The following is a 26,944-nucleotide window of genomic DNA, read 5'->3' as shown; positions in this document are numbered from 1 at the left end:
TAGATGTTTGAACAGGTGATGTTGTTTCTTTAGTTGTAGTTGTTGTTGTGATTGGTCATTTAACTGTAGTAGTTGTTTTAACTGGTGATGTAGTCATTATTTCTTCTGGTAAAGTAGTTGTTACTTGAACTGTAGATGTTTGAACGGGTGATGTTGTTTCTTTAGTTGTAGTTGTTTTTCTTTAAGTTGTTTGAACTGTGTAGTCATTTTTCTTCTGGTGAACTTTAACTTGAAGTAGATGTTTGAACAGGTGATGTTGTTGTTTCTTTATGTGTAGTTGTTTCAACTGGCGATGTAGTCATTATTTCTTCTGGTGAAGTAGTTGTTACTTGAACTGTAGATGTTTGAACGGGTGATGTTGTTTCTTTAGTTTTAGTTGTTATTTCTTTATGTGTAGTTGTTTGAATTGGAGAAGTATTCATTATTACTTCTGGTGAGGCAGTCGTTACTTGAAGTGTAGATGTTTGAACGGGTGATGTTGTTGTTTCTTTAGTTTTAGTAGTTTCTTTATGTGTAGTTGTTTGAGCTAGTGATGCAGTCATTTTAACTGTAGGAGTAGTTGTTTCAACTGGTGAAGTAGTCGTTATTTGATCTGTAGATGTTTGAACAGGTGATGTTGTTTCTTTATTTGTAGTTGTTTCAACTGGCGATGTAATCATTATTTCTTGTGGTGAAGTAGTCGTTGTTACTTGAACTGTAGATGTTTGAACGGGTGATGTTGTTTCTTTAGTTTTAGTTGCTGTTTCTTTATTTGTAGTTGTTTGAACAGGTGATGTTGTTTCTTTATGTGTAGTTGTTTTAACTGGCGATGTAGTCATTATTTTTTCTGGTGAAGTAGTTGTTACTTGAACTGTAGATGTTTGAACGGGTGATGTTGTTTGCTTGGTTTTAGTTGTTTCTTTGTGTTTAGTTGTTTGAACTGGTGATGTAGTCATTTTAACTTTAGGAGTAGTTTCAACTGGTGAAACAGTCGTTGTTACTTGATTTGTAGATGTTTGAACAGGTGATGTCGTTGTTTCTTTATGAGTAGTTGTTTCAACTGGTGAAGTAGTCGTTATTTGATCTGTAGATGTTTGAACAGGTGATGTTGTTTCTTTAGTTTTAGTTGTTGTTTCTTTATTTGTAGTTGTTTGAACTGGTGAAGTAGTCATTATTTCTTCTGGTGAGGTAGTCGTTGTTACTTGAACTGTAGATGTTTGAACAGGTGATGTTGTTGTTTCTTTATGTGTAGTTGTTTTAACTGGTGATGTAGTCATTTTAACTTTAGGAGTAGTTTCAACTGATGAAACAGTCGTTGTTACTTGATTTGTTGATGTTTGAACAGGTGATGTCGTTGTTTCTTTATGTGTAGGTGTTCGAACTGGTGATGTAGTCATTTTAACTTTAGGAGTGGTTTCAACTGGTAAAGCAGTCGTTGTTACTTGATCTGTAGATGTTTGAACAGGTGATGTTGTTTCTTTATGTGTAGGTGTTCGAATTGGTGATGTAGTCATTTTAACTTTAGGAGTGGTTTCAACTGGTAAAGCAGTCGTTGTTACTTGATCTGTAGATGTTTGAACAGGTGATGTTGTTTCTTTATGTGTAGGTGTTCGAACTGGTGATGTAGTCATTTTAACTTTAGGAGTGGTTTCAACTGGTAAAGCAGTCGTTGTTACTTGATCTGTAGATGTTTGAACAGGTGATGTTGTTTCTTTATGTGTGGTTATTTCAACTGGTGAAGTATGAATTGTTGTTTCAGTCGTAGTTTTTTTAATTGGTGTGGTTTTCGTTGTAACTTTGAGAGTAGTTGTTTGAACTGATGATGTAGTCATTATTTCTTCTGGTGAGGTAGTCGTTGTTACTTGAGCTGTAGATGTTGTTGTTTCTTTAGTTTTAGTAGTTGGCAAGCAATTGGAAAGACTGGGAGTCACTTTCACCTGATAGGAATAAAAATATTTATATACGTAAATTTGCATAAATATTACGAAGCTATAATATTTGAAATTTTACTTAAAGATGTACTAAACGAAAAAAAACAATTAAAAATGAAATAATAAAAAAATCAAACTTTTGTCTTCAGCAGTCATATTGATCAATTATAATTTTAAATTAAATGTTTTTATTTTACTTTCGTGTTAACTGACAACACTCTTTTGAATTTTGGTTTACTTTGTTTCGGATATTCACCAAAGCTTCACAATAGGTAAATGTGCTAGTCATCTCCAATTTTGAAATGATATGCTAAGGGGAAATTTGTTTCTAGTTAAGCACAAAAGTATGGATATCGAAACTTATAAGTCTGCAGACATGTTGCTCTGCCTCTTGGGTACCAGAGGAAGGCAGTTGGTTGGTGAACAGCATGAACTTCCAATACCTGGGCTACTTTATTCAAATAGTGGAACTTAACGATTTAACTATTTAGTACAGCAGAAACTCAGTAGAAGTGCTCGAATTCAGCAAAATAATAATACTTTGTGTTATTCTATTGCTTTAATAACTGCATATAGACTTTAGTGCATTGTTCCAAAATATTTAATCAGATTGTCATTTAGGATTTTGCTCCAAATATTTCTGATACACTCTCATTGAGTTTCTTTGGAAGTAACTTTTGATTAGTTAAATTTTTGATCTATCAAATCCCAGATCTGTTCAACGGGGTTAAGGTTGGAGCTCTATGGGAACCATTGCATCATTTGAATAACTCCAGCGGCTTCTTTCTTAGCCTAATAATTTCTGCAGAGATTGGATGAGTGTTTGGGGTTATTATATTATTGCTAATAGAATCCTTTACCAATAATATGCAAACCATCGGGTATACCATGACGTATCAGTATCTGATGATACTATCGCTGGTCAATTATTCCATCTATGGTGCAAATATCTCCTGTTGTCTCATTAAAACAACAGCAATAAAAAACACCATCACACTACCTTCCTCATGCTTATGGTTAAGTGCTACACATTAAGGTACGTATCTATCACCTTTTTTCTTCAGTACGCACAACCTGTGCTTTGAACTAAATATTTCAAACTTGAACTCATCTGCTCATAACACATTTTTCATTCATCAACAGTCAGTTTTGTACTTTTTAACAAATTTCAGTTTCTTTACAATATATCTGGATCAAAGTAAAGGTGTTTTAACTGCTACGTGATTAAATATTCCGTTTTTGTTGAGTCTTCTTGATACTGTAGATTTAGACACTTGTCTGTCACAGTTGTTTAACTCGTGTTTGAGATCAGTGGCAGTCTTCCTTCTGTCCCAAAGGCTGCATGAACGAAGATACCTAATAACAGTATTTAGGGAAAATTTTAACTCTGCAACAGTTTGTTGGAAAGTTCAACCAGCATCATGTAGAGCTTTTATACAAACTATCTGCTCTACTGACAGTTTTCTACGCTTTTTGAGACGTAAAGTAACAACAAAACTTAATATACAGTGTCAAACACTGTTTTTATGAAGGTGTAGTTGTAGAGTGCTTTTAAATTGATTTCTTCTAGGGTATACTCGTACCATATGCTAGCTCCTTGTTAGCCTCTTTCTGTATAGTTAAGACACTTCATGGTGTACCATGACAGCTATTTCAGTCCCTAAATTTGATCAGTACGCTCATTCAAGCAGACCCTTATGATATGCCCTTGGCACAAGTGTACAGGAATTCTAAAGAATGATAAGTATTCTCATCCTGGCTCATTCATTTGTTAACATGAATCAGTGAAGTATTATCATAGTGTTGAAGTTTACACACTGTAATGGCATGAAAGAATTAACAACACAAAATAGTCTCTTGTCCTAATACTTTTACACAGTACTGTATAAAGATGTTAAATACGGTTCCTGTTAGTATTGTCTTACCACCTGACAAAAAGCTGTCCCACAGTAGCACAGCAGTAAGACTGAATGTTTGTAACGCTAAGAAAGGAGTTTCGGCACCCATGTTGAGCACAGTACAAATAGTTCACTGTGTAGTCTTGTACTTTAATACAGATGTTGATGTTGTTGACAGAGAGCTTTTTGGGTTAAATTTTCCAGAGTATGGCACATTGAACTTGGTCTGATTATCAACATTTAAACCACTAGAGCCCACCCGTTTGTTAGTAAATCGTGTATATAATGTGAAAGCTTATATAGTTCAACATAAATGCATTTTTACTATTGGATTGGATTGAAACCAGGAGCACTAGTAAGCAAACGGTATATAATGACATCCTTGCATGTCTTAACTGACCGATCAAAATCAATTGATGATTTATTAAAGTGTCACATTTATTCATGCTACGTTCTGTAATTTTTCATTTGTTGGGTACGTAAAACAAGGCTTTAAATAACTACTGAGCTAATACGTTTGTTTAGTTTTTACATATGTCCTCGATATTTAATCAGAATCATATCATTTTGGACTGATTTTCTTGAATTTGCAGAGACCTTGCCCTCCAAAACTAATCATCTTTAAATTTTGTCATATCCAATTGTATACCAACTTTCGTTCCAAATCCATTCAGCCATTGTTGTTAACAAACATCCACATAGGGGTCCAACATAACCTTAATGGTGATGTAATAACACTTCTTGAACCTACGTGTGTTTCTAACATTATGACTGTAAAATTATATTCATCTTTCTTTCGTGATAAACTTTTAATTAAAACACAATAATATGTATATATAATCTTATAACATATAACCAGGTCAATGAGAAATAAATTCGATGAAGCTTAAAATACTGCGGCTCCTTTAGGTTAATAAAAATCTTTTAATCGGCTGCTATCAGAACGTACGAAATACCCATGATGTGTATCTGTTCGTAGGATCATTAAAATGTACAGTGTATGTACAGATAAAGTGCATTAACACAGAGCTTATGCCATGCACTACAAAATCTCTTTGTACCGCTAAAGATATCAGACACAGTATATGATTAATAATTACGGAACTATTCCTACTTCTCTATAATGGAAAGTACACAGAGCGGGTGGAAAGACCAGGGATATTTTCCTAAGACTCCCCACTCACTAGTTGATCCATGAAAGCAACATATATTATGTACTGGATGTATGAATCAGTACGAAACGTGTAAACATTAACAGAGTCTTGGATTACTTCATTCAGGGTGAAAAACATGTATAATTCTTCTCTTGGGTCTACAATGACTTTTGACGACAGTTACCGTGAGTCATGACAAATATAGAGTTTGATGATAACCCTAGTTTGTGAGTAGTCAGGGCAAGGCTTCAGACACACCGGCAGAGACACTACATGTTTGTCAGTCTCGCAGAGAGGTGGTGATGGAGATGATGATGTCACCAAAGACGAGTGCATCATAATTCCATTAAACACCACCAGAAGACGTGTTGTTAGGCCGCTATGACGTCAGAGACGATGGTGCATGGTTATTCAGTTTGTTATGAATTTCAATCAGAGTTACTCGCGGGCCATCTGCGCTAACCGTTCCTAAGACTAAGGGGAAGGCAGTTAGTAATCAACACCCATCGCCAACTCTTGGCCTAATCTTTTACCAACGAATAGTGGGATTGATCGTGCGTTGTAACGCTTTCACTGCTGAAAGGGCGCGCGTGTTTGGTGGGACTGGGATTCGAAATGGCGACCCTCAGATTGTGAGTGGAATACCGTAACCACCAAGCCATGCTGCAACACGATTATAATTAATATAATCAGTTTAAAACACTAATTCATTAATTTGTAACATTTCCTGATCATTTATATTTATATCATTCTGTAAAAGAGTTCCTAATGCTAATTTATTAGTTCAATATATTTTCTTACCGTTTATAAGTAAAATGCACAGAAAAAGACGTGTATTTAAATACCAGCAGTAATTTACATATGTTTTAGCAGGTGAATATTATTTTACATATATATTGTGTTATTAAAGTAAATTGTTTTTAATGTCATCAGTGTCCTAAGTTTGTTTTTTTTTAAAGTTAAGCACAAAGCTCTGCCCATTCTGGGTATCGAAAGACGGTTTCTGACGTTGTGGCACTGAGGAACCCTAGGTAAACTTATTATTTAACAATAAAATTATTTTAACAGTACTACAGATAACAGTTTTATCAATTGAACTAAGCAACTAATTTACAATTATCTGTCTGTTTGTTTTTTAATTTCGCGCAAAGCTACTCGAGAGCTATCTGCGCTAGCCGTCTCTAATTTAGCAGTGTAAGACCAGAGGGCAGGCAGCTAGTCATCACCACCCACCGCCAACTCTTGGGCTACTACTTTTACCAATGACCATCACATTATAACGCCTTCAAGGCTAAAAGAGCGAACATGTTTGGCGCGAAGGGGATGCGAACTCGCGACCCTCAGAGTACGAGTCGCACGCCGCCTTAACCCACCTGGCCATGCTGGGCCACAATTAATTTTATAATGCGTAGTGTTTTTATAAATATCGTATGAATTAACATACAGATTATGATTTTCGTCTGTTAATAAAATCTGTCTTAAAAAGCCGGCATGGCCTAGCGCGTTAAGGCGTGCGCTTAGTAATCTGAGGGTCGCGGGTTCGCGCCCGAGTCGCGTCAAACATGCTCGCCCTCCCAACCGTGGGGGTGTTATAATGTGGTAAAAGAGTAGCCCAAGAGTTGGCGGTGGGTGGTGATGACTAGCTGCCTTCTCTTTAGTCTTACCCTGCTAAATTAGGGACGGCTAGCACAGATAGCCCTCGAGTAGCTTTGTGCGAAATTCCACAACAAACAAACAAAACTCTGTCTTAAATCATTTTATCACATAATAAATGTTTATTAATCGTTGTTATAGAATAACAACTACTTTTTTTGTTAATAAATCGACTGAACTTTCTCCAACGCTAGATTCGTAACTTAGTCACATACGTGTTGAAAACCACGGTTTAAAGTACGATCTACAAAGTTATTTATATCTGGCATCATTAATACTGAAAACATTCAGTCACCAAACAACACTCCACCTTCTTAAAAGTTAGCGTCATATCGACTTTTTACTAAGAGGAGAGAGGCTGATTGAATTGAAAGTTCAATTTATAATATTTAGTCAAATGTATGAGATTTCAATGTACGTACAACGAATTATATAACAAAATTCCTTTTAATTCTACTTTTAATATTAACTTAAACATGCGAAGTGTATGCGATTTCATTATACACTAATGTCTAATTGTTATTTATAATATAATGTGTAGGAACATAATTTGACATAGTGAAGTTATATATTCAGAAGAAACACTATATAGAATTGGTCATTGACACACATGACAAAGGTGCGTTCTGAGTTGACCAATTCTATTTGTAATGCACAGTTGAACTGTGTAGTTTGTCCATATCATACTTTAGCGAAACTTTTGCTTATATGTTACTGAAGAAACATTTTTATTACGCGATGTGCAAGTCCCAACTTCGCGAAATTTTTATTCTCTGTGCATGTAGATTTGCAATAGGGGATACGATTTTCCTGTTTTGCCTCCGTTTCCCGTCACGGAGAACTTTATTTTTCTCCATTCTCATGGTGCAGACAGTAAGTCAAGAATACGTCACGTACGAATCTAATGCACTGGCGCCAAGGGTAATTGGCTAGTGTATATAAACGGCTATTAATCAGTCTACAATCACTTCAAAATCATGCGATTACTGTGACTTATAGTTGTCAGAGTGATAACCGTGCACAAATCATTGATATATGTGTGAGGCCTGGCATGGCCTAGCGCGTTAAGGCGTGTGCTTCGTAATCTGAGGGTCGCGGGTTTGAATACCGGTCGCGCCAAACATGGTCGCCCTCCCAGCCGTGGGGGCGTTATAATGTGACGGTCAATCCCACTTTTCGTTGGTAAAAGAGTAGCCCAAGAGTTGGTAATGGATAGTGATGACTAGCTGCCTTCCCTCTAGTCTTACACTGCTAAATTAGGAACGGCTAGCACATATAGCCCTCGAGTAGCTTTGTGCGAAATTCCAAAACCAACCAACCAGCTATATGTGTAATTCTTGAATATATTTCTGAAATGAATGAAACAAGTATTGTCAGAGATATCTTTTGATAACTTGTACTCATATTAATGTGGGGTATGATTCTACTATCTATCATTTGTGAGGATCTAAACGAATTAAAGAGAAATTCATGTCTACAATTAACCAGAATTTACTTTTCTGGCCACTAACTGTTAAAGAGACTAAAGCTCTGACAAATGTGAGTCGTAGTTATATTAATCAATACTGTTTTCTATACAAAATAGTCTAATTTACGTTTTTCTTTTACTGACAATCAGCGATTGTCAAACGTTTTGAAGTGTCAAGGGATCATCTAACGTGACAAGAAGAATTAAATTTTCAAAAAGTATATGTTATTAACATATATGAAATTATTTTCCTTTGCAAAAATTATATTCATTAAATAGCTGGAGTACCTGTCCCCTGGATGTAAGTTATGTAACTTCGTTATCAATGAAAGGTTATCTTAGGAAATGAAAAGCATCTTTCCTTATAGGTAATTATGAAAAAAAACCAAAACAAAACGCCCATTAAAAACTGGAAACCACAAAACGTGAAACCGTAAATTCGCGTGTATCTCTGCCTGGTCCAACAACTTTTCATGCCAAACGTCGTGAAGATCTATTAACATGGAGTGAGGTTGTGATTAAAAACGCATAAACAGCCATAAAAACTGCAAAACGCAAAATGGAAACCTGAAAATTCGTATGTACCCATGCATGTACCTGTTGAATCTACATACCAATTTTGGTTAAGTTCCGTTTACACTCTGCGAAGTAGTTGCATAAAACAGACAACAAAGAGTACTAAAATATTTGTATTAATACATTTTCCTTGACTTTTACAGTTATCTGCTAATCGTTTCCACATGGAAGAAGGAGATTATATCATTAGAAATCCTGCTTGAAAATGTATTGTAGCAACTCCTACACACGATATAACGTTTAGTATTAAAACATACGAACTCACGTATATTATAGAGATGATCTAAGGAACATTGAAAACTCTCTCTTTGTTAACCTGAAAATGACCTAAGAAGGTCGAAACGTTGTCCTCTGTTTTATTAGTAAATGTTGATATCCATACCAGCCGTTCTGAGATATATTCAAAACATACTTGATGATACAACGAAACATCTAGACAATAGATATAAAGAAAATATATGTGCTGTTCAAACCATCTGCATAAACCAACAAGCACATTTTACACAATAAGGATCTTTTCTCACGTGGAATGGTTTTAACTACCATTAAAGAAATAAATCAAAGTAAAATCAGAGGGTCGCGGGTTCGAATCCCCTTCATACCAAACATGCTTGCCCTTTGAGCCGTGGGGGCGTTATAATGTGCAACCAATCCCACTATTCGTTGGTAAAAGAGTAGTCCAAGAGTTGGCGGTGGGTGGTGATGACTAGCTGCCTTCCCTCTAGTCTTACACTGCTAAATTAAGAACGGCTCGTGCAGAGAGCCCTTGTGTAGCTTTGCGCGAAATTCAAAAAACAAAAAACAAACCAAAGCAAAAAAAAAAAAAGACATGCCATTAGATGACTCATTCAAAATTGAAGTTACTACGTTCGAATTACCAGCAGGCAGCGCCACTAATTATAAATTATCAGACATTAGCCTTAAACGACTTTAAAAAATTAGTTTGCTCAAATTTTAACGATGTTTGTGTGTTATGGCTTTGGAACTAACGTTAGTATAGTTTGAAAAAGATAAAAAATACAACATTATTAGAAATAAAGAAAGGCCTCCACTTGTATTTTTAGTTAAAGACTTACTAATCTTCCAGAAGGACCACGTGGAAAAGAATACATTAAAACATATGTTGTATGTTTGGAAAATTTTAACTGTTTAATGTATATAAAGGTCCTTCATTCCAGGAAAACCATGAACATCATTTTGACTTATTGCTTCAATGAAAAGTGTGTATGTAATTATTACTGTTCAGAATGTGACAAACCATTTAATTATTTAAATAAGCATCATTGTTATGAATATTCTAATGTTTGTTGTAATTTGTTCTGATTGCCACAGAGTTTGTAACTCAGTAGACTGTTTCAAGAGACATTGAACAAAGAATGGTAAGTAAAAAATACATTATTTATATGATAATCTTTGACAGTAAAAACTGTTTTGTCATTATTCACAAAAAGAAACGTAACCATGAATTTCATCAATGTGGTAAATCATGTGTAGGATATAAATCGTGTGTCTTAAATAACCATTTATGTTTTCTCCATGTAAGTATATATATGCATATTTCATTTTGAAACGAATCAGAAACTGGACTGTATGATCCATGATTTTAAGGGTAAGAAAACAGTTTGCGAAGGTTGTAATTTATTAGATGAATTTTGAAATCTTTTTTTTCGAAAAAACATATGAATTATATGGCTATATATCACATAATATGATAAGCACTTTATCTTGAATTATCTTATTTGTCAATGGATAAAACCCGACATTTTCGTAAACAGTGAAAAATTATGATTATGAACATTAAAGATCACATAATTATAATAACTGACAGTTACAATTTAATACTCATGTCTTTATCACTGTTTCCAAAATAATTTGAATTAAAACAACTGCAGATAGGATATTTTTCTCATATTTTCAATGTGAAATCAAATCAAGAATATGAAAAAACCTATACTGGAAGCCAATTTTTACTCTCCCCAACGCCTTGGATTTGAACTGTCAGTGACCAAAGAAATAGCATATAAAGTTTGACTTTCAATAAGAGATGTATAGGTAAAAAAAACATTAACACTGGTTTTATTGATTCTTATTAAACTTTTTTCTTGTTCTCTTGAAAATTGTGTTGAAAGTTACATTTATTATTCCTTATTCTTATCTTTTGATACTGCTAATTAGTTTGGTTTGTTCTAAATTTTATGCAAAGCTACACGAAGGCTATCTGCACTATTCATAACTTAGCAGTGAAAGTCTAGGGGGAAGGCAGCTAGTCACCACTAGCCACTGCCAATTCTTGAGCTAATATTTCACCAACGAATAGTGGGATTGGCCACACATTATAATACCTCCACGGCTGAAAGGACGAGCATGTTTGATGTGACTGGGATTCGAACTAATGTCTCTCAGATTGGGAGTCGAATGCTTTAACCACCTATCCATGCTAGTTCCTTTGTAGATCAACACAGATATAGTTCAATGGTGCTGTCTTCAATTCAGGGAAGTTCCTCACAATATGTGATGTAGATCCCTTCAGGTAAACGACCATTGCTTCTATATGTATGGCTGTATACAGAAGTACATTTATACCAACATACTCAATAGCTGTCATACCTCATCATGGATACTTTGTGACAAATAACTAGAGCCAATTGAGTGAGATTATGCACAAAAATGTGGGGTGGTAAAGATCCAATATGCAAATAATGGTGGTGAGAAACAAATCCTGAGTTATAGAATAGACAGTTTCTGTAAGGAGAAAGCACATCTAAAGAGTATTACAGGTGCTACTGCCATGGTTGTAAAAAAATATTATGACTCTAATATAAAGAATGTAGTCCTATATTTACCCATGTGGTTAATTATAAATGGCATATTTGAAAGAGAGGAACAACTCGAAGGTCTAGGATACAAAGTCATAACAATAAAGGAGCATGACTTATGAAAATTAAGTCTTATGATACAGATTTAATTAATTTTTCTAGGGACCACATAGTAGTTTCCCACCAGGATGTACAAGACGACTTCTATGGGAGAAATGTAAACGTGACAAGACTTTTGTGTGATTATATTAAAGTAAGTTAAAAACTGCTTTTTGTTTGGACATATACGATGCCTTTATTACCACTTATTGAAGCAATGATAAAACTAGAAGGACTTTATCTGGAGAGTAGACCATTTGTAACTGAAGAACTTCCATTCAGTTCATTACTAACTATATGTATGTATCCAAGTTTGTGTTTAACAACCGTTTTCGAGTAAGTATCTTTCACATGTTGATCATCGTCAGTGTAGTTGGGTGATGAGACTTATTAATGTTATTCCATGGACATTTGGAAAGGTCAAGTGTTCCTACGTATGGAGCATGGCTAGATAATTGAGAGAGGACTTTTACCACTGTTTATACAAAGAAGGAGAGAATGAAAACCAAGACATTAAGAAGTCTACTAAAACGTTTTTGTTGGAATCTTGTATTGTTTGGATTCCCCAAAGTTCATCACTTCTCAAAATCGGCTCTGTCCTGTCCATTTCATAATAACAATTATCTTCACTGTAGTGTGCAAAAATTATGTATTATATCGAAATGGGTGTGTTAATATACAATTTTCATATGTTGCGCTAAGAATATATTTTAATTTATTCATCATTATACTTAGAATTAAACAATATCTAGAGTTGTGCAGTACGTAAAGAAACAGGTAAGCAAATTAAAGATATAATTGCTGGAGATAAGAAATTAATTGTTGTGAATGTGCTTTAAACGTTTTCTAGGATAACGTTTATACGATTAACACACAAAAACAAAAACTTAAAAAATACAAGTTATTATTGAGAGAGTTGGAGTACATCCTTTATTTATACCTGTGAAAGCATTAGATAAATTCGTAACTCTAAACCAGATTAAAAACTATTTAAGCCGACAGGACACGTACACCTGCCACAAACCAACAAAATATAAATTTTCGAGAAACCGATTTATCGTTTCCTGTATTGATGGGGAATGGCAGGATGGATTTGGTGAATCTATCTTACCCAAGTTAATATATCATTCAATTCAAGTACATACTCATGTGTATTGACGTATTTTCTAAACACGCATGGGTTTGTTGCATTCAAGGATAAGAAAGTTGCAACATTTCTAAAATATTTTAAATACATTTCAAAACAGGGTCGAAATCTTATCGTGACTTTCAATGATATCTCAAGGAACAAGGTATTTATTTTTTACTATACATAACGAAACAAAAGAGTCTACAGTAGAAACAGTTAATTACATTCTTAAAACTCAAATGTGGCACGACTTTACTTATCATGGACACTGATAATCATTGGTAAACTGATAACTGGAAGCACTAAACTGAAACTACAAGATGTTAACCACTTTGATTAGTCTATGGTGTGGAAAACACTTTACGAACCACCAATTAAAGTAAAATTTAAAGTTCAAAGTAGGTGATCAAATACGTATCAGTAAAAGTGAAGCATCAGTCTGAGAAATGTTATATGCTTGGATAAACAGAGAAAATGTTTATGATTTACCAGAGAAATCCACTAGTGTATACACTGCAATATTATTTCAAAGAAAAATTAAATGGAACATTTGCCGAATTTGAACTAAAAAGAGTTACAAAGTCTCCCAGTGATGTTTACACCGTTGAAGAAATATTACATGAACAAGTAAGGGATAAAAACAAGCAATAGTTTGCAAAACGGAAAGGATATCTTGATGAATTTAATAACCGAATCCCTTAAACAGATCTGATCACCTGCCATCATAAAATGATACGTGTAACTCTATTTCAACATGGACCAGGACATGGACATGGTCTAGTAACAGATCTGAGTCACCTGCCAACATAAAATGATACATGTAACTCTATTTCAACATGGAGCAGGTCAACAAATCTGAGTCCATCATAAAATGATACGTGTAACTCTATTTCAACATGGACCAGGTTTAGTAACAGATCTGAGTCACCTGCCAACATAAAATGATACGTGTAACTCTATTTCAACATGGACCAGGTCTAGTAACAGATCTGAGTCACCTGCCAACATAAAATGATACGTGCAACTCTATTTCAACATGGACCAGGTTTAGTAACAGATCTGAGTCACCTGCCAACATAAAATGATACGTGTAACTCTATTTCAACATGGACCAGGTCTAGTAACAGATCTGAGTCACCTGCCAACATAAAATGATACGTGTAACTCTATTTCAACATGGACCAGGTCTAGTAACAGATCTGAGTCACCTGCCAACATAAAATGATACGTGTAACTCTATTTCAACATGGACCAGGTCTAGTAACAGATCTGAGTCACCTGCCAACATAAAATGATACATGTAACTCTATTTCAACATGGAGCAGGTCTAGTAACAAATCTGAGTCACCTGCCATCATAAAATGATACGTGCAACTCTATTTCAACATGGACCAGGTTTAGTAACAGATCTGACTCACCTGCCAACATAAAATGATACGTGTAACTCTATTTCAACATGGACCAGGTCTAGTAACAGATCTGAGTCACCTGCCAACATAAAATGATACGTGTAACTCTATTTCAACATGGAGCAGGTCTAGTAACAGATCTGAGTCACCTGCCAACATAAAATGATACGTGTAACTCTATTTCAACATGGACCAGGTCTAGTAACAGATCTGAGTCACCTGCCAACATAAAATGATACATGTAACTCTATTTCAACATGGACCAGGTCTAGTAACAGATCTGAGTCACCTGCCATCATAAAATGATACGTGCAACTCTATTTCAACATGGACCAGGTTTAGTAACAGATCTGAGTCACCTGCCAACATAAAATGATACGTGTAACTCTATTTCAACATGGACCAGGTCTAGTAACAGATCTGAGTCACCTGCCAACATAAAATGATACGTGTAACTCTATTTCAACATGGACCAGGTCTAGTAACAGATCTGAGTCACCTGCCAACATAAAATGATACGTGCAACTCTATTTCAACATGGACCAGGTCTAGTAACAGATCTGAGTCACCTTCCAACATAAAATGATACGTGTAACTCTATTTCAACATGGACCAGGTCTAGTAACAGATCTGAGTCACCTGCCAACATAAAATGATACGTGCAACTCTATTTCAACATGGAGCAGGTTTAGTAACAGATCTATAAATTATTTTCCTGATAATACTCTGACAAACTATAAGATTCATCTTCCGCTATGTATTAACCTTGAAAGATCGTGGAAAACGGCCTTGGTCGAACTACAGTTTCCTCATTGCTGGCACAACGTGCCTGACGGCACACAATGGTTATCATACTATTCAAACTCTCACTCTGCTACCATAATGAATTACATTAGTCCAAGTCATTACAAAGAACCTTAAGATATAATTAGATTCTTAGACTGTGCAGATGATACAATTCCTAAATGAATTTAAATTTACTTATAATTTATCCACCTGAGAAGTAAGTATGAATGTGAATGATGCAACCAGTATAGTGCTAAATCCAGTATTGTCAGTTATACTTGGATTTGATAATAATCATACGAGAGCCGCTATAACTCCATATACTGTTAATATGCATACATATTTTGTTTACTATATGTTTACTCAAACACCATTGGACCTAGTATAGTTAGTGGTGCTTATATACCACTGATATGAATTGATCACGATAAATATCAGGATGAAGACATGATCACTGAAATCTTTATAAATCCTCAATACAGACTCGTATCTAAACAAAATGTTTAGACTATTAGATCAGTGTCGGCGCCAAGGGGGGCTTGAGCCCCAAAATGAGCCAAGCTCCCCTCAACCCACAATATTGTTACCTACATATATTCATAAAATATGGAAAACACAATCGTCGTTGTTGCTTAACAATTAACATCAAAGAGACATAGATCAGTGGAACTCAACGTCTTCATTAAGACGGAAGTATGTGTCATGCATCCCATAGCAACGTACTGAATGCACTGAAACTCATGCGCTGTATTGCCGCTCCCTGTGTAATGCCATTCTATCTTGAGCTTTGACACTTGGACGAATTCATAGTCACATCTAGTACTGACCAAACAGATGAACCAACACCAGATGCCAGGAGACACACCTTCTATGCCATCATAGACAGGATGTTCAACGAGCTAAATATAAGATTCTCCTCTGATGCCTGCAGTGTTCTGATGGGTGCAACTGCATTGAACCCCAAACACTTTACATTTCTGGACAAGCAAGCACTCTTAGGAATGGCAGCAAGCTATGGTGTGGCAGAGGATGACCTCGCAGCGGAGGTCCACCAGTTGAACCTGCTAATTGCCAGAAAAAAAGACAAGGGGCAAGAAGTATCCACACCATTGAAGCTTGCAACCATGCTGGAGCCATACAAGGATGCCTTTATGGATCTCCACAAACTTGTATACATCGCTGTAATCCTGCCTGTCACTTCAGCTGCCTGTGAGAGAAGTTTCTCATGTCTGAATTCTCAAGACATACTTGCGCAACAGCAGTGGTAACAACCGCACCAGCAACCTTGCTGTCATATCAGTAAACTCCAGGAGGACAAAACAACTCGATATTGATACTGTTATAGACACATTTGCTGCTAATCACCAGAACAGGCGCATTGTTTTGAAGTAATATTGACTATAAACACAACATGATGAAAGATAGTTAGCTTGATAGTGACCTTACTTTTCCTCAGAGTGTATTAACTTCACATGGGATAATTCGTTTCTGCTGTGTAAACTATGTCTTTATGCTATATTTCTTTTGATTTGTAGCTTTACTCTTAATGGGAAATTAAATGTTCAATCTAAGCTAATCTTGATTTTCTTTATTATTATGTATTACCTTGGGTGGAATTTAAGTGAGCTTCCTCTTTTACATATACGCATATTTTCATAAACAGATTATTTCTAATTTGTAATAATGAATTATTAATCAGAGTACGAGTTTCCAATGAAAACTGCATTGAAAACGCAGTTCAAAATAGCACACCTTATTGAAATATACCTTGGTATTTACATTATTATAATTTCCATCTATACTTCATATTGATGGCATTTTGGGAAGCCTCTCCACAGTTTACCTCAGCTCTCCCTCAGCCCCCCCAACAAAAATATCCTCGCGCCACCACTGTATTAGATCCATATAAAGGATGCCATCGATCGATATATCTTGTTTGAACAAGGAAAAGTGATTATAATACACCATCTCTGCAATTATGAGAGTATCTTGTTATCAATAAGGAGCCGTCTATGAAGCACATTACGATTGTCAAGTGGGAAACGGTTTATCTTACTATACTGGTAGCCAATGGCAACGGCAAAGGGAACTGGAATGGAGGTCGTTTTAAACAACATATTTTGTTCTGCTATACCATGGTTGGCAAAACTGCTGCTCGCGAGCCACATGCGGCTCTTTGATATATAACGTGCGGCTCGCGAAAATATGTTGGCTGAGCTCCTTTTGCATCACAATTAATATAAAAGGTAAATAAAAATTTTTAATCTTTATAAGTATTTGCCAGGTATAAACTGAGAGTCCATTGGATTAAAACATAAATTTGATGTTCATGGTGAGTAAATATACTTAATAATTTAAATCCTAATTTTAATGCTAGACTTGAGTCAGGGATTAAAGAAATTTCGGATCAGTAAGGATAACTGAGGAATCGTGCTGGAGAATCAGTAATCATACAAGCAAGGATTACAGAGGAATTGTACTGGATCAGTAATTGTACAAGCTGGTGATGACAATGTTAGTTTTAGTGGGCGTGACTTGCGATCGCCTGATTGTGGCGTGTGTGGCTGTGTTGTGGGCACTGATATTAACGAAGTGTTAGTGCGATACTGGGCGCTGTAGAGTTTGATTGCATTGCGCGTGTTCGAGCTTATTGTTTCTTTTCACTTTAATTTTTTAGAAGTGTCTGTGAAAATTTTGTGAAAGAATATGGCGTCATCAAATTGTAAGAAGCGAAAGTATGAAGATAAAAACGGACAAATTAAGCCAGATTGGGAGGAAGATTTTGCATTCACTGTTAAAGGAGGTAAATCTTTGTGTCTTATCTGGAATGTGTTACTCAGTCATTAGAAAGCCAGTAACTTGAAACACCATCATGAAACAAATTACAAAAACTGTTCGTCCGATTATTCACCTAAATCAGAATTACCGTTTGGTTTGAATTTCGCGCAAAGCTACACAAGGGCTATCTGTACTACCCTGCCTAATTTAGCAGTGTACGACTAGAAAGAAGGCAGCTAATCATCACCACCCACTGGCAACTCTTGGGCTACTCTTTTACCAACGAATAGTGAGATTGACCGTATATTATAACGCCCCTACGGCTGAAAGGGCGAGTATGTTTGGTGTGACGGGGATTTGAACCCGCGACCCTCGGATTACGAGTCAAATACCTCAACCACCTGGCCATGATGGGCCCAGAATTACGGAACGGAAAACAAGTTAACTGTGTTAAATCATCACTAAATAGCCAGCAGACACTGTTGACAACGTTCAGTAATGAAGGTGATACAACGACTGAAGTTAGTTTTGTTATATCATGGAATATTGCTGGTGCTAAATGCACATGTTATGATGGTGAATTTGTTAAAAGAATATAACTGAAGTTGTTGCAGTCTTAGATCCAAATAACACAAACCTTCAGTGACTAATAGTACAAACACTAGCTTTACGCCACACTACAGAGAGACATATCTTCTATTAGGTTGAGGAATAATTCGTGAGCGTTTTTAAATAATGTCATTCAAGCATTACATATAAGACTATACAATACTTCAATGCATGAACACATTACACCCAAAACATTTATTATGATACTTTATTTCATGTAATACCTAGGTATATAGTATGCATTGTTGTAAACGAAATTGCAAGAAATTAAATGCGAAAAGCAGATGGTGTCGAAAATGCCCGATTTTGTCCACTTGACATTCCATTTAATGAGCTGAAAATGAAAGCAAAAATTAAAGACATATGAAAATCAAACACACCATCTATTAGAGGAAAAAATTATCTACCAAATGACATGAAATATTTTGCGAAAGCGTTTCATTTATAAATATATTTTTTTAACTTGAAAAAACGCTCACGAATTATTCCTCAACCCAATAGATCAATGCTGATGTTGCAGGCAAAATGCAAAATGATTTTAAAAAATTCCCTTTCATTCATCTTAGCCCTTGACGAATCTACAGACATACAAGAGAACTTGCGACTGGCGGTATTTGTTCGTTATGGTTGTCTGATGTAACTGTGAAAGAAGAGACGATGGACTTCGTGGCACTAAAAGAAACAACTCGTGGTGTTGACATTAAAAATGCGCTTGACAAAGAGCTTTAACAAATGCTGTTATTCCACTGGGTAAACTCGTCAGTGTTGCAACAGATGGAGCACCTGCAATGGTGGGGAAAAATGCAAGATCAATTGCACTTATGAAGAGTGATTTCAGCTGTCCAGAGTTTCTCCCTGTTCATTGCATTATTCATCGTGAACACCTGGCAGCTAGATACTTCAAGTATGAAGATGTTATGAAATTTTTTCTTGAAATTGTCAATTTCATACACTTAAATTGGAACACCCACCGACAGTTCAAATTTTTATTGAAGAACTGGAGCTTGAAGATAAACCCACTGATGTATCTTTCTACTACATTGTGACATGGCTGTCAGTCAGCAATGTCTTAAATAGGTTGGTGGATCTATGGATTCTTGGAGAAAAGAAAAAATTCTATCCTCAACTGGGAAATGATGAATGGATGCAAAATCTAATGTTCCTTACTGTTATAATGAATCATCTACAAACTCTCAACTAGGTACTCCAGGGGAAGGGTAAGATTGCTCCTACTCTTACTCAATTTTCAGCTTTTATTTTACTATATTTTATTATTTTATAATACTTTTTCAAAGAGACTTATTGTCAAGAAACTTAAGTTACTTTCCAAATTTCAAAAGGAGAGTAAATACATTCCCTGATATTTAAATAAAGACCACAAACTGGAAGAATAGAAATATAAACTAAAAGGACTGCTTGATAATTTCCTACACAGGTTTGAGGACTTGCAGAAGCTTAAGCCCTGCTTTGTCTTTCTTGTAAATCCATTCATGGTTGGTGTGATGAATGATGGTTGTCCAATTTTCGAACCTATGGTTACAGAATCATCTGCGGTGGAAATGAAACTAATAGAACTACAGGAGAACCTGGGTCTAAAGATGATCCATAAATCCTATTTTACAACTGAGTTCTGGAAACAAGTTCCAGAAATAAAATATCCTGAACTAAAGAAAACCAGTGTGCGACTCATCTCAATTTTCAGCATAACATACTGCTGTGAATTACTGTACTCTGTAATGAAGTTTGTGAAGTCGAAGCTTAGTGCAATCCTTACAAATCAACACCTGACGGAGCTAATTTGTGCAGCTTTGACAACATATCAGCCGGAATTTCAACGACTCACAACCCAGATGGAAACTTACAAGATGTCTACTAGCAGTAAACAGCAGCCTGATAATTTTATCAATGTCTGTTTGTGTCGGAAAAATATTATGATAAGACTAAAATTTTGTAAGATGATATTTGATTAAAATAACTCTAATTTTATTGTTTTACATAATTTCCTCCATTTTTTAACCAGTTATTTACTAAGACAAATAAATATCATTAAAAATATCTCTTCTTACCCCTTTTATTTTTATTTTTGGCTGTCTCATTTAATGTTAATAAAATGCAAACTTGCATACTTTTCTTAGATGTTTCCGTAGTTCTTTACGGTGTTAAATACGCTCAATATAGTTAAGGCAATAATCAACTAGGATTTTGAAAACATTTGGTATATATATATATGTGTATTTTGTGATTACTGAACCCAATACAAATTAACAGTTTAAAAACTACATACATGAATAAATATTATTACGTACATGTATTTCTTAATATTTATGTATAATTTATGTAACAAAATGTACATGTAACAATAAAAACGTGTGTGTAATAGTTGTTTATTCCTTGCGGCTCTCAAACGTCTGAAGTTTATCATATGTGGTTCTCACGTTAAGCAAGTTTGACCACCTCTGTGCTATATCATTTCTGAATAAAAAAGAACTGCTAGCATTAGTAAAATAAGTTGTTCAGTTAGGCACACATTTAGTATATGATGTCATACAAGGAAAACCTTTCGTCAATGCTGGAATATTACTAGCAAAGCAAGGAGTTCATAATCTGGCTGGAGAAGTTTTACATAATATAAAGTAGAAACATACACTTAGTGGCCACTTTATTAGGTACACCTATCTAGTACCGGGTAGAGCCCCCTTTTATCTCTAGAACAGCCTGAATTCTTTGTGCCATGAATTCATTAAGGTGCTAGAAACATTCTTTAAGGATTTTTAACAATACTAACTCGATAGCATCACGAAATTCCTGTAGATTTGTCGGCCATACATTAATGCTATGAACCTCCCGTTCCACCTCTATTTAATTGAGATTTGGGGACTGTGTAGGCCATTGGAGTCACTCTCATGTTCGTGGAACCAGCTTGAGGTAATGCATGCTTTGTGACATGGCGCATTATCCTGCTGGAAGTAGCCATTAGAAAACAGACTATGGCCATAAAGGAATGCACATTGTCAGCAACAATGCTCAGGTACGATGTGGCATTCAAATGATGCTCAATTGGTATTAATGGACCTAATGTGTGCCAATAAAACCTTCCCTACACCATTACGTCACCAGCAGCCTGTACCAGTGACACAAGGCAGGATGAGTCCATGGTTTCATGCTGTTTACGCCAAATTTTAACTCTATCATCTGCATGTCGCAGCAGAACTCAAGATTCGTCAGACCAGGCGACGTTTTCTCAATCTTTAATCGTCCAGTTTTGGTGACTCCGTACCCACTGTAGTCTCATCTTCCTGTTCTTAGCTGAAAGAAGAGGAACTCAGCGTGGTCTTCTGCTGCTGTACCCCATCCGCTTCAAGGTTCGATGCACTATGCATTTAGAGATGCCTTTCTGCACAATATTGTTGTAAAGAGTGGTTATATGAGTATTTGTGGCTTTCCTATCAGCTTGAACCAGTCTGGCCATTCTCCTTTGACCTTACCTCTCTCATTAGCAAAGTATTTTTTCCCACAAAACTACCGCTCAGTAAATTGGGGGGAAGGAGCATAAATATCCCATACAGAGAGAGTTCCTGATTAACCCTTCAGATCAACTTACAGGAGATACAAATGTGGTGTATATCTAAAAAACATATAAAACTAAGAAAGTGGTAAAATATTTTTGGACTAATCTTATAACAAATCTGAGAATGAAGTTCAATGGTAATTAAACCATGATTGGATTCGGTGCTTGTTTCTCACAAATACAGGTTTCTGCTGATGTTTTCTGTTGTTTACAGTAGCAACAACTATTAAAGTTTTCGCATTAGATTTTAGCTCCTAGTGATTCGACATCTGTGTTGGGCAAAGCACAGGTAGCCCATTGTGTAGTTTTGAGCTTAACAAGAGACAAACAAATAAATTTGATTTTCGTGTGACTTTCAGTTTTCGTTTTGCTGCCAAAGGGATCTGTTGTTGCTTTCACGTGATTATAAGATCGCTTTTTATTTTCCATAAGAATTCAGCAGAGACCTTTCAATTTCTATTTAGTTTTCATTAGTTTTAATTTAATTTTAACGGTAGCTCATACCTCGGAAGTGCTCCATTGTTTTTTGTACATTCATCGTAACTGAGCTAACAGAAAGTTTACTTAACGTGAGAGCTTTGACTCACTGTAATTAGGATTGTTTATTGAGCAAAGATTTCGCTTGTTTTATTTGAAATAACTCGGAGTTGTTTAAATCTTTAGTTTAACTTACCGGAAGTAGGGGGAGGCATGAACCAACAAGAGTTTTTGTATTAAAGTGCTCATCGTAGATTTTGTTTGTCCTATACTTATTGTTTTAAAGCACACACGATGGCTTGCTATTTTATACTTTGTATTATTGAATATTGTATTGTCGTGTATTAACTCATTATTTATTGAAATTATTATTAAATATTTTTATTCGTAGATCTGTCTCATTCCTTTTACGGTCTGATATCTGAAACTCGAAAGAAGTACATCTCAGGGAAGTCTGAGATTAGAGTCTCTCCTTCTATTAGTAGCCTTTACTTTTAACTTTTTATTCTGCTGGTTAATCTAGAAAGTGTTAAAACTGTGTACATTCATATTATTGAACAAAGTATTGTGTATATAACAAAAGGTGTTTTATTTTTCCTATTAATTTAGGCAGGTTAACATTTAGTGTTTACTTTACAGTTCCGAACGTTTCGAAACAGATATAGGTTTTACAATGAAGGGACCTCTTCTGGATGCAATCAACGTGTTAGTGTCCTAGTTAAACATTTTACTTCTCTTTAGTTTTTTTGGTTTTCTTACAATATATTATATAGATTAGTATATTATGTAATACCTATAGTGGGGTCAACTGGTATAGATTTAGGAATATTTAGAGGCTGAGTATTCCCTATGTTTACTTACGGAATAACCACAAGACAGAACTTTAAACAGAGCCTGGCGTGACTTGATGGTTAGGACGATCGACTCGCAATTTGCGGGTCAAGGGTTTGAATCCAGTCAACGAACATGTGCGCACTTTTCAATTCCACTTTTCGTGGGTAAAAGAGTAGCCCAAAAGTTAGCAATGAGTATATGTTAACTAACTAACTTCTCTCCATTCTGTTGTTACTAAATAAGAAATGGTTAGCGCAGATGGTGATTGATTGATCAGCTTTGAGTGATATTCATTAAAGGAAACAAACGAATTCTAGACAGTTGGAGAGTAATGTCGTCAATTGTCCTTCACATTCCTAGTCCCCCCACAGTGACATGGCGGTATGCTTGCGGTCTTATAATGCAAGAATCCGGGTTTCGATACCCGTGGTAGGCAGAGCACAGGTAACCCTTTGTGTAACTTTTTGCTTAATAACAGATAACAACACATTCCTCAACTGCATTTATTTGGAATAAAGAATTGTTTCACTTTTATTTTACATTATAATCCGTCCTTTATTCAACTCTCCTAAAGTAACAAAAAATTGTGTGATTTGTTTGGTCTACATTTCCGCGTAAAGCTACACGAAGACTATCTGTGCTAGTCGTCCCTAATTCAGCAGTGTAAGACTAAAGGGAAGGAAACTAGTCATCACCGCTCACCGCCAACTCTTGCGTTACTCTTTTTGTAATGAATATTGGGATTGGCCGTCACATTATAACGCCTACACGACTGAAAGGGAGAGCATGTTCGGTGTGGATGGGATTCGAACCCGCGCCCCTCAGATTGGGAATCGAGCATCCTAACTACGTGGCTATGCCGGGCCTACACAACGAAATAATAGTTAGGTAGTACATCAACACGAAAGAAAGCAAGTTCGAGAACTGCTTGCGATTACTAAGATTGATTACATATGCACTACAATACATTTTTAATAACACTATTTACTTCTAAAAGATTTTAAAAAATACTGTACGAAATCATATTAATTTCTGAAATTAATTAACCCCATTTCATCTTAGCCATGAATATAAATTTCGGTTGACAATAAGTTTGAATCCATTAATATAGTTCACAATTTTAACAATATAGACACAGGTGTTCATTTCTAAAACAGCACAAAATCTAAAAGACATTACCTGTTTTTAAAACTTACTTAAAAAGATATAAAAGAATGTTATGCTTCTGTTTTGTAATTCTATGTTTTTAACAATACTTCTAACTTCAAATACTTCAAACAGCACTTTTAATATAAAACTTTTTAAACAATGCTTATAACCTCAAATACTTTATACAGCACTAATAATCTAAAATATTTTAAACAATACTTATAACCTCAAATACTTTAAACAGTACTTATAATCTAAAACATTTTAAACAATACTTCTACTCTTAAATAGTTTAAACAGCACTTGTAATTTAAAATATTTTGAACAATACTTTTACCATTAAATATTTTAAACAGCACTTATAATCTAAAACTTTATAAACAATACTTGTACTCTCAGATACATTAATGATTAATTTGAAAGACATAGCTACCACCAATCACTTTAAAAACTAAAAGCTAAAGGTACATGGCTATGCTTTCATTAGTTTTGCTAGCAGTGGTTCAGCGGTAAATGTACGGACTCACAACGCTAAGATCCAGAGTTAGATACTTCACATTGTATAGAGCTCATATAACCTACCGTATAGATTGCACTAAGTAAACAACATGTTTTGACTGGTTACATGTAACTGCTTTTCATTTGGCGTGATTATAACACCAAAAGGTGATACAACAGATAACTTAATTGTTTTTGGACATAACATGTTATGTAGAAACAAAACGTTGACATGTTAGATATGTTTATACAGTGTATAATATTTTCATACTTACGTACACTGATGAAGATTTGATGTATTAAAATTCATCACACCGTTACGCATGAGCTCAATTTCAAATACAAATTATTAAAAAAAAAACATTATATTCAGGTCAATCTGTGAATCCAAGGGTTGTCGCAAAATGCGCTTGCACTTTGGATACAAGAATGCTTTATAATTTTAAGGAAGTGTGAGTTAAAGCAAACACGTCACATAGGCCAAGTCCATTGCCAATGAAGCCTTTTACCTAATACTAAGGCTCTTCAGGTCGGCTGAGACAGAGAGAAACAGTAGGCAGTATTTATAGCAACAATAGTCGTAAACAATGACTGTTATGGTGTAAAACAGATTTACGTAATTTACAAATCAGATGATTGTGGTAAGGGTTAATAATATAATATGTATTCATTCTATTTTCAATTCCAATTATCCATTTTTATTAATATACTTAAATTAACTTTAGTATCATTCTGAAGAACTGACGAAAATTGAAGTTTAAATCCTACTAATCTGACCAGATAAGATAAGTGCAGAAGTTGACTAATCGCATTGTGTCTTGTTTCTAAGTTCGCCCTCTAGTGGCACAGCGGTGTGTCTTCGGACTTACAAAGCGAGAAAGCGGGTCTTGATACCCGTAGTGGATAAAACACAGGTCACCCTTTGTGTAGTTTTGTGCTTAATTTCAAATGAACTGTCAGTTCAAAATAAAAACGGTTCGAAGTATTACTGGTGCTCAAAACTGTGACTCATTAGGACAAAATATTGTTTTTCTGTTTTCATAATGGGTTCAGATTGTACTGCAGTGTCACTGGAAACTAACAATTCTGTATTAAAAACCTCATCTTTAATATTGTACAAATGCATTATTAATTACATTCAGGATATTATTATTATTTTCTTTTTGTATGCGTTTAGTTGATTTTTGGTAATATGTTAATTAAACTAAGAGAATTGGATATTATTATTGTTTTGTGTATGTTCAGTTGATTTTTGGTAATATGTTAATTAAACTAAGAGAATTGGATATTATTATTGCTTTGTGTATGTTCAGTTGATTTTTGGTAATATGATAATTAAATTAAGAGAATTGGATATTATTATTGTTTTGTGTATGTTCAGTTGATTTTTGGTAACATGTGAATAAAACTGACAGAACAAACTTTGTTAGTTACCTCGTAGTAAGACGAACGAATAGCCATGACAGCAACCTCGAGGTTTAATACTTCTCGGCTTAGATGACAGTAATATTTTCTATCAACAGACCTGAAGACAGTAGAGGAGTTTCTGACTTCAACAGCAAATGATCTACAACCCAGTGGTATGCCATCTGTACAGTCCATAGCACACTGGACAGGAGAAGTCACTTCTTTGCTCAGGAACACTCGCTCTTTAGGCTGCATCATTCCAGATGGGATGTGGGTGGGACGGGTGAAACCAATGCCCTCATTTTTTAGAACAGTTTTAATGCAGGCTCTGGTGTCGTCTGATGATGAAGCTGCCGTAGCTATAAAAGTGGCTATCGACAATACTATAAATATACTGACCACGATGTTATCCAGAGGTCTCATTTCTGGACTTTGTTGTACTTTAGCTTAGTTCAATTGTTACTGTAAAATGTCTTCTTGAGTAGAATTAATTAGACTTGATGTAAAATATTTTTACTGAATGGCCATGTTAACTTTATCATTCATGTTCTTTTGGAATGAATCGTCAACTGTTGCTGCTGTCTTATAGAAATACCTTGTTAGCTCGTGATCGATTTGAACCATTACATTTAACGGCTAACCAATCAAATTATTCTCAAGTACGTCATAATGAAAAGGGTGTGGTACACTAGGAATTTATCTACATCTATAAGTCCAACAAACAGT

At 35.2% G+C, this 26,944-nt stretch overlaps 1 protein-coding gene across 1 annotated transcript; it reads right to left on the bottom strand.

The window, feature by feature from the left end:
• Positions 1-224: 224 nt before the first annotated feature.
• Positions 225-26,944, bottom strand: LOC143248175 (uncharacterized). The gene is made up of 2 exons (XM_076496607.1): positions 26,246-26,944; positions 225-1,916 (listed from the first exon to the last, which is right to left on the bottom strand). The coding sequence occupies exons 1-2, from the start codon at positions 26,639-26,641 to the stop codon at positions 225-227; spliced, it is 2,088 nt and encodes a 695-aa protein (XP_076352722.1). The 5' UTR covers positions 26,642-26,944.

The sequence above is a fragment of the Tachypleus tridentatus genome, chromosome 4 (assembly GCF_004210375.1).
Source record: "Tachypleus tridentatus isolate NWPU-2018 chromosome 4, ASM421037v1, whole genome shotgun sequence".
Taxonomy (NCBI): domain Eukaryota; kingdom Metazoa; phylum Arthropoda; class Merostomata; order Xiphosura; family Limulidae; genus Tachypleus; species Tachypleus tridentatus.
The sequence above is the reverse complement of the archived record's forward strand: the minus strand, read 5'-3'. Positions and strand labels throughout refer to the sequence as shown.

What these genes read in the sequence shown, in the direction of transcription:
- LOC143248175 (XM_076496607.1), bottom strand. Translation starts at nt 26,641, where the DNA reads ATGAGACCTCTGGATAACATCGTGGTCAGTATATTTATAGTATTGTCG. An exon ending in TTCGTTCGTCTTACTACGAG is followed by an intron (nt 1,917 to 26,245) that starts GTAACTAACAAA and finishes TATTCCTATCAG; the next exon opens with GTGAAAGTGACTCCCAGTCT.